Source organism: Meleagris gallopavo, chromosome 1 (assembly GCF_000146605.3).
Source record: "Meleagris gallopavo isolate NT-WF06-2002-E0010 breed Aviagen turkey brand Nicholas breeding stock chromosome 1, Turkey_5.1, whole genome shotgun sequence".
Taxonomy (NCBI): Eukaryota; Metazoa; Chordata; class Aves; order Galliformes; family Phasianidae; genus Meleagris; species Meleagris gallopavo.
Window position 1 is genome coordinate 127044680 of NC_015011.2, and position 8816 is coordinate 127053495.

The window sequence follows — 8816 nt, forward strand, 5'->3', positions numbered from 1 at the left end:
CGCGAAGCGGTGCTCTCTCCTCGTTGCCCGTAGCCTGGCCCTCCTCTCACCTCGGCCAGGCCGGTGTCGGTCGCAGTGGACTGCGTCGGCTGTGAGCCAGAAAGCTGAAGGGAGACTGGGGACAGTTAGAGGCCAAGCTCTTCTCAGTGGTTTGTAGCGATAGGACAAGGAGCAGCGGCCTAAAATTTGAACATAAGAAGTTCTGTACTAACATACAGTAGAACTTCTTTACAGTGAAGGCGACAGAGCACTGGAACGGGCTGCCCAGAGATGATGTGGATTCTCCTTCACTGGAGATATTCAGGACCCACCTGGATGCCAACCCGTGCAGCCTGGGAGTTTGCACTCGATGATCCCCAGAGGTCCCTTCCAACCCCTACAATTCTGTGATTCTGCGGTCCAAAGCTCTAACAGCTAGTTTGGTTTCCTTCCTTTCCCTTCAGACTTAAACATATTCCCTGTATAAATACCCAGTTATGCTAGTTAGAAGCAAAATTAGCACTGAAAGTGGTGCCTGCACACTGGTGTGTTGATGTCACTAGATGAAGAACTTGAGAAAGTTATACACTTGGTGGGAATTCTGACTAATTCAAGTTCAAATTCTCCATTAAAAAAAAATCTGTCTTTATAAATCTGTATAATAATAACAGAAACAATTTCAACTGAGTAAGAAATTGTTTAGGAAAAACTGAGAACAAATTTAAATAATTTGTAATAGCATTTTAAAAGAAAAAATCTTTATGCTCTTAAAACTGCACATAAATCCTTCTTGAACACTGATCCTGAAAAATAGATGCATAAGAGATACATAAGATGTTTCGTTTTTTTTTTCTTTCCTCTAATAGTAGCTCCCACATCAGCTTAGACATTAAGGGTACCAGCCAGCCAGCATACATTCCATAAAATAACTCACAAAACAAGCAAACTTCATTTCATTTTAGGTAAAACAGAGTATGTGTTTATTGAAAATTCTCAAGAGAAAGAAGGATCATTCATATTTTTACTGTTAAACAAGCAATGGAGGTGGTAACCACAAAAAGCTTTAACATCTACCTGACAAAACATATAGTAACTTTCATAAATATTAACATGAGAAGTTCATATTTTTAAAGAAAAAGCATGTGTCCTGGAAAACTCTATTAAAATGTATTATCGATGATGAGTTGAAAGTGGTAGCCACAAAACTGCTTGTTATCTTTGCATGTTGTCAAGGTGTTTCCATGTTTGAACTGATGTACATGATAATTTCTTACATTCAGGATCAAAATAAAGATCTCTTCAGCAACTGAAGTATCCATGTCAAATGTCACAGAGATAGAACAATATTTTATTTTATGAAAAGTGTACCTGTCCAGATGATGTCTTTCTCTCAACAATTCAACAAACACAAAATTGTTTTTACATCCACCTGCATGCAAATTTTTAAGAAAATACATTCTTCACGTATTTCCTCTATGCTTGTAAGTTAGCTAAAATAACCATATGATAGAATTATGTCAGTAAACCACTAGTTTTGCCAGCTTCTCACCTGCGTTTCATTCCCTGAAGACAGAGAAACTGGAAAAGTGTTAGGTTTTGATGATAATTTTTGTCTGCCTACAAACATTGTTAACACAGCAAGGTTGATGAGGAGCAAAAGAAGATGAAGCAGCCTTTCTAGCAAAACTCTAAGTATCAACTATACTTCTGCTAAAAGATATGTACAAAATTTAAAAGTTGGTGGCATAGATTCGCAAGACAAAATGTCACAGATTGGTTCTAACTGATTCCAAAACCTCTGCACTTAGTTTTCCTTCAAAGAAATTATGAAGAACACATTTCTTAAAATAAAAAGAAAGAAAGAAAGAAAATATATCAGATTGCCTTTGGAGGCTTCTAATTTTTCAAGAAGGAAAACATAATTTACAACAGATTCCAGTTCCTGAGAAGAGCCAAATACCATTTCAGTAATAAATAAATAAATAAAATTAACTTGTGCTCTCCTCATTTTATTTATTTTAATCAGTGGTTCATCGGTGCACGTGTTCTTTTCATGTTGTATTTTAAAATTAAGAATGTATTTTCCATCTGTAGCTCTTTCTGCTTTGCAAGAGTTCAGACATAAGATACAAAGTAAAGGCATTAAAATGCTTAATCATTTACACAACTTCAGTTTTTTTCTTAAATACCACAGACAGTACAGAAATATGCAAAATGTGTGAATGGAAATGGCATTTTTCTTATTTCTGTCCTATCAGAATGATGAATTATTTTGGACAATTTAGAAAATAGGAAAAAAAAATCTTCACTCATAAACCAAAAAAGCTGGCAAAAAAAAAACCAAAACCTCATAAACCAAAATATTTTAATTTTAAGCTCATATTTAGCTGGAATTCTGCATTTAAAATAGCTCCTGAATTAAAATACTTATCCAACGTTTATGAATACACCAGATAGTGCAATACTTATCTGGAGATGTTAAGTCTTTGATGATGTAAATCTCAAGATTTAAGAGTAACGTCGTGTAGAAGACAATGGAATTGCTGTGTCTCCAAAAATTTATTAATCAGAGGAAGATTTGTTGCTCAGAATTATGAAGCTGAAAAAAATGTCAGATCTGTGGGCAGAACATTGCCAACCAAAGGAGTGTGTCACATATCCACAGAGGACAGTTTTCATTTCAGCAGTTTACACTGTGGCCCCACCTAAAAGAAGGAAGATTGAACATGAATCATTTCTGCTATGGATATCCTTTGCCAGTGCATCTATATCAGCTGCTTTCTGTGCTCATTCTTCTCCAGGTCCTTTTGAGGCATGAGGTAGGAACCTCTTACTACTACAGAACTATGGGCAGCTTTTCTCTTTATGTCCCTCCTCTTTTCAGAGGGCAGGGGGGGGTCACAGACTGCATCACCTGACATGATGCTTTTGTTACACCTTAGCTATAGACACGGGAAAAAAGTGACTGTCACATCCCCTGGGGCACAAATAACCTCCCTCAGTGCATCCCCAGGCTATGCTGTAGCCTGAAAACATTCCCCTTGGATGCAGGTGGGTATCCTCTGTGTAGTGCTGTCCAGAGAACACCTAGCCTCTCTGTGTTCCCTGTGGCATCACCAGCAGCACTCAGCCTAGCAAACTTCTCCATGTGCACAGAGAAGACTTTTCGGTACACATTCTGCATTTCATTCATGTCTTTGCAATCCAGTGAATGTTTTAATATATGATAAATGTATTGGTTGTTAGTCCTATAATAGAACAGATAACAAAAATCAGAAGTTTAAATTCCTGTATGACAGCTAAGCACCAGGGAGCTGCAAGACTGGGGCTGCTCCCAAGGATGTTCACAGGGCAGCCTAGACCAGAGTCTAGCCAGCACGGTGCAACCCCACCACACTAGCAGTGGGCAAGCCAGAGCAAGGTGATGATGGCAGAAGGGTCCTGTGGACAACCCACTGACCTTCAGGTAAATGCAAGGCAACCAGCCAGGCCTAAGACCAAGTCAAGAAACACAAAAAGCCATCCAGAACCATGGCTAGGCAGGCACACTAGAGATACAGACAAGGCCAGGACAGGAAGCAACAAGCTGAAATTGGAACCCTGAACAGAGGGCATGTGGAGAAGCCCTATGTGAGGCTGATCCAGGTGATTCAAGCTGTGGGCTCAGGGCCATAACAGTCAGTCACCCCCATGGGTGCAAAGACTTCACATTACGCAATTCCTTTCAGGAAGTGGTGTATATCTGTCCTTCGGGTACATTGTGGCTTCCTATACTTGACTGAGACCAAGATCACATACAGGCTAGAGAATGTTTGGCCATAATTAGCTTATTTCTGTCCCCACAGGTTTTTTTTGTTTTTTTTTTAAATTCACATCTACTTCAACACAGAAATTGACTCATTCTGTCTTACCACGTGGTTTGAAACAAAGCTTGTTGTTCTTGTAAGCTGTGTAGGCCGCAATAGATCCAACAACTAATATCACAAAAGCAGAAATTATGGGAGATGTAACTCCAGCTATTAATCCTGAATCTGTAGAAAATGAGAGATTTTTTTCAGATGCAGTGAAATAGTATGACTAAGGCATATTACCTACAAGTATGTGTTTTTTGCAAAACTTTGAAAATCATATGGTGAAACATTGGAAATCCATTAAGTGGAATTAAACAGAAGACTGGCAATTATGGTGCACTCAGCTGATATGAGAACAGTATCATACATCATCATTTAATATATGTACTACTTTTATAAGGCTTACATTTTCTCACTGTTTATGGTGATCTGAAACAGATTATAGAAATGAAATATTTACTATACCTGTGTTTCCACCATGATTGAAATTATGCCCTTCTTCTCCTGGAATAGAGGATAAAGTTTCATCAAAAATTGTCTTTCATCATATTTTGAAAACAAAGTATTCTGCGTTTCCTACAATGTGAAATGGGGCAGCTAGAGTGGGATTCTGTGACAAAGAAGCTCTGGTTCTAATCCTGACTGGCATCAGTTTCAGTAGGAGGAATAGAGTTCCTTCCTCCTGCCACTTCATTTTTGTAGAATAATATTGTCTGAAGAATATAGACAAAAAGATAATCCTTAGCTGTCTATGTCAGACTGATTTAAAGGAAATAGGAGGCCAACTCTACTCTTGTTATCCTCTACTTCTGGACAATAAGATGATTTGTCAAGATCATAGACTTGGTGTGTCTACTTTCAGTTCTCAGTAGAAGCTCCTTGCTTTGGAACTGTCCAAACAGAATTTGAAGGAATGAATCCTGCAAGGCTCTGGCTTAACTTTGCAAGGCATTTAGGGATATGTTTCAAGGGAACTAAAGCTTTGTGCTAAAAGCCATGGAGAAAGATGACTAGTCTAAATAAAAATAGCAGAGTCTTGTCCTACACCTTCAGTAATAAACATTTATGCTAAAGCAAAACCATTGAGCTCTGATTTATAAATATTAGAGAGAAAATGCAATGAGAATCGTCAAATACTACCTGCTATGTGTGGTGGTAAGGGCTTCCCATCAACAAGATCGAAATCATTAAATCCTCCTGCAAGATAAAAATTAGGACTTCTATTGCAAAATTATCTGAATAGTGGTAACATCTTCAGTTCCCTCCTCTGGCTTTTTTGTAGCAGTTCTGGGGAAAGGTGAGGGACCTTTGAAATCCCAGTTTCCATACGGCAGCTGTCTTACAGAAGCAGTCACCCACTTACATTCACTGGAAGCTAAAGTACTAAGACTGTTACCCATTCTGAGCACGAAGACACGTATGTTTGAAAATATGTTAAATTTGTTCTGTATTTAGGAGTCCAAATCTTGGAGCCACTTTAGGCTCCTAAACACAATATGCAAAAGCCCCGCTCATTAACTGGCCCAGCTCTATTTGCAGAAGTAGACACTAGTAGGATGAGTGAATCTGGGGCTTCAGTAGGATGTATCCTAATATAGTAAGGACATCTCAAATCCCAGCAGCTCTTGTAGTGGGAAATCAGTAGGTCCCTTCTAGGAAAGACTCAAGAAGGCCATATCCACAGAGCATCACTACAGTCAGACCAGAAGTAAATACGAGATTCGTGGCAGTAGCTAGGATAGATGTATCACCTCCACTGTATTTAAATGGGTGTCTGGGACAACAGTCAAAAGCAATCTTAAATCCATCTCTCCTGTCCCATCTGTTGTATACCCTAGAGCCATCTCAGTATGGATTTGTACATAGCCTTATCCATTTCATGGAGGTAGATGTCAAATTTGAACCCGAGCATGGTTCCATGTATACATACCCAAAATGAAAGGAGAAACAAGATAAATATTAGTCTCATGTCACTTAGAAGTCAATGTCCTCTGTTTCGGGGAGGCAGAAAGCTTTATGGTGCCAGAACAAAAGCTCAGAAAATCTTTCCAAACACTGGGTCAGGAATGAGAATGAGTGAGAAGAAAAAAAAAAGAAAAGAAAAGAAAAAAAAAGGACAGGAAGGGATGATAAAAATTTTAAAAATTATAAATAAAGAAATAAGAGAGTAAAGAGTTCAACATATCTTCTCTGAACAGTTCCTAGTTCTAGATTTTCTATTGAGAAAATATTCTTACCAGTATTACTGTGGCTTCCTGGACGTGGTGGAAGAGGTGGGTATAATGGTTGTCTTGGGATGTCACCTATTGACAATAAATAGTTAAATGGTTGGAGAAACAGAACAAGGAGCTGTAAATAAAAAGTATGATAACCTGAAAGTGTATGCATATTGCTCATCTTTTCCCTGATGAATTCACAAAATAATCTTGTCAGTAGGTTAAAAAGTTTCAAGCAATATGTCAATAAATTACAAGGTACTGAAGATAATTAGAAGATGGAAATTTTTCAAAACTGAAATGAAGGAAGAGCTCAAAAAATGTCCAAGGGAAATGTTTCTTGTAATTCTGGCACATGCTTATATTACTTTATTCTGACAGCTGAAAGAATAATATGCTATTGCAGGTGTCAGTGGTGCAGTGACACAGACCTGGGCTGGTCAGGAGGCAAGAGGTTATCTCTGCGCCCTCAGCAGGTATTATTATGAACCAGACAGTAGTTTCACTGAGCACATATTGAATTCATCTCATGCATGATGAATTTTATACTTTTAAACAGTGCAAAATGTACTCAGATTTCAGCAATTTTCCTTTTGACTTTGAGCTGGCATTTTGTCTAATTTCCACTGGCGTACTGGGAAGAGAGGAACTGGATAGAGAAAGATGCGTGATCACAAGTAGCAGTTTCCAAATTGCACACACAGTGCTGGAGTAATGGTCTGACTCAGGAAAAATGGCTATGGCTGTTCTTACTTCATAGTGCAGGCCTCCTCATGCTACCCCCAACCAGGTCAGTAGCATATTTAACTGCTCACATAGTCAGGCAACAAATTTAGCTCTGAATAAATCAAAGTCAGGCTACTGAAATAAATGGCATCTTCCCTCCCTCTCTTTTAATCTTTCTTTTACCTCCAATTCATGTTAGATGCTCTTTTATCATGGCCTCTTCTTGCCTACATGCTAAACGTAACACTTCTATTTGTAAGCTGTTTTAAAGTTCTGATTCAGCAAATTATTTAGAGAGATGCTCAGCTTTAAGCATGAATTTATCCTACTGCATTCAGTGGATTTTAGATACACTCTTAAAGCTTTGTTGAATCAGACTTTGCCCAATTCATCCTATTTAATAGAAGAAGAGACTTGCTCTGTTCCAGAACCATGTGTTCCAAACTAAGACTCCATAGTAGAAAACTACCAATGTCATTGTTCATCCCCATTATCATGCTGCAACTGTGTTCCTTAAACACAACAAGATGTACATATGTATCATAGATGCTGAGAAGATAATGTCTTCACAGCTACTGATAATGAGGTATATATCATTAATTCCATTATAATGTATGAATTTCAATTAAAAACATGAACTGAAAATTGACCAAAGAAATAAAAGTCAAAAGAAACATCATGTGCTAACCAATGAGATATTTTTTACAGAAAATACTTAAGTAATTTTTTAATAATTTAATCAACATGTTACAACCATCCTCTCATCAGCATATTCAGTAAAAACTTTCAAGAATGGAACAATCAGTATGAGCAGGAAGAAATGACAGCAGAAATATGGGACTTATCAACAAAACTATATCCAGCTTTACAAAGTATGGATGAATGTCATTCAGCACAGGTATGAGAAGTTAGAGGAGAACCTGAACAATATAAGCAGATTCTCTGCGTCTGAAACATGAGTAAACCAGACCATTTCAATAGGACTTACATTTCTTTTTCTTCTTTTTTTAATTTATTTTGGTTTTTATTTTCTGTAACCTTGATTCAAGTAGAATTTTATGTCTTAATTCAATGCTACTCAGACTGTAGATTATTACAGCGTGCAAGAACCTTTCTAGAGTACTTCACAGGTATACCTCCAAACACAGTAAGTAAAATGAGGTGCAAAATTTTCCAGCATCTTGGATGTCATGCATTTACATAGCTCAACACATGCTATAAATATGTACTAGATGAGGTTTGCATGTTATAGAAATAAATGGAAGTTACAGCTGGTTACAATATCTTGACTGCCTGAAACCTAAATTATATCATATCCATCAGTGCTCACCTCTGAACCATTCTTTCCTGCATTTCTGATTCGTGGCCAGCAGAGCTAAAACACTCATCTCTGTTCACTGTTACCTCTGATTCCTAATCTTTGGCAGATTAATTTATGATAGCTGAACGAACTGTGCTGGTGATATCTGTTGTTTTCAGCCTTCTGCTAGAGGCTGTGAATCATGATGGCTGACTGGGCAATGTGTGCAGTTCCCAGCCATGGCCATGGTACCCCAATGTGGCAGTGTTAACCACAGCAGACTTCGGTTAGTATAAATAGGCCAGCATGCAAATCCGTGTAGCTGGCAGCCAGACACAGCCCATCCTGGTGCCCCTGCTCTGCATGGTGGCCTCTGGCACATAAGTATGGCTTCCTTTACTACAGATTAGTTCCTTTACTACAGATTATGTTGCAGTCTTGAAATCTTTTTGCCCAAGAAGGACTTCAAAAAAAGAGTACTAAAAAAAACCCAAACTCACTTAACCATAACATATCTGAGAAAAGAAGAAAGTACTCACCTCCACCAAGAGCATCTCCTAAATGCAGATCATTGTCTAACAAACAAAAAGGAAGTAGACTTAGATAAGTAAGCAGGGCAGACCTCTTGAGGGAAGTGAAACATTAGTTATTAGCAGAAAATGTAAAAACAATGGTTGACAAGCAACATTTTTTTCAGATAATACCCACAAATTCAAGTAAGATATTCCACTTTTCTCAAAAAAA

The 8816-nt window shown here is 38.0% G+C and overlaps 1 protein-coding gene across 1 annotated transcript; it reads right to left on the reverse strand.

The window, feature by feature from the left end:
* Positions 1-821: 821 nt before the first annotated feature.
* XG (Xg glycoprotein (Xg blood group)) lies at positions 822-8303 on the reverse strand. The gene is made up of 6 exons (XM_010727286.3): positions 8103-8303; positions 6068-6133; positions 4971-5027; positions 4296-4334; positions 3891-4010; positions 822-2684 (listed from the first exon to the last, which is right to left on the reverse strand). The coding sequence occupies exons 1-6, from the start codon at positions 8158-8160 to the stop codon at positions 2668-2670; spliced, it is 357 nt and encodes a 118-aa protein (XP_010725588.1). The 5' UTR covers positions 8161-8303; the 3' UTR covers positions 822-2667.
* Positions 8304-8816: the final 513 nt, after the last annotated feature.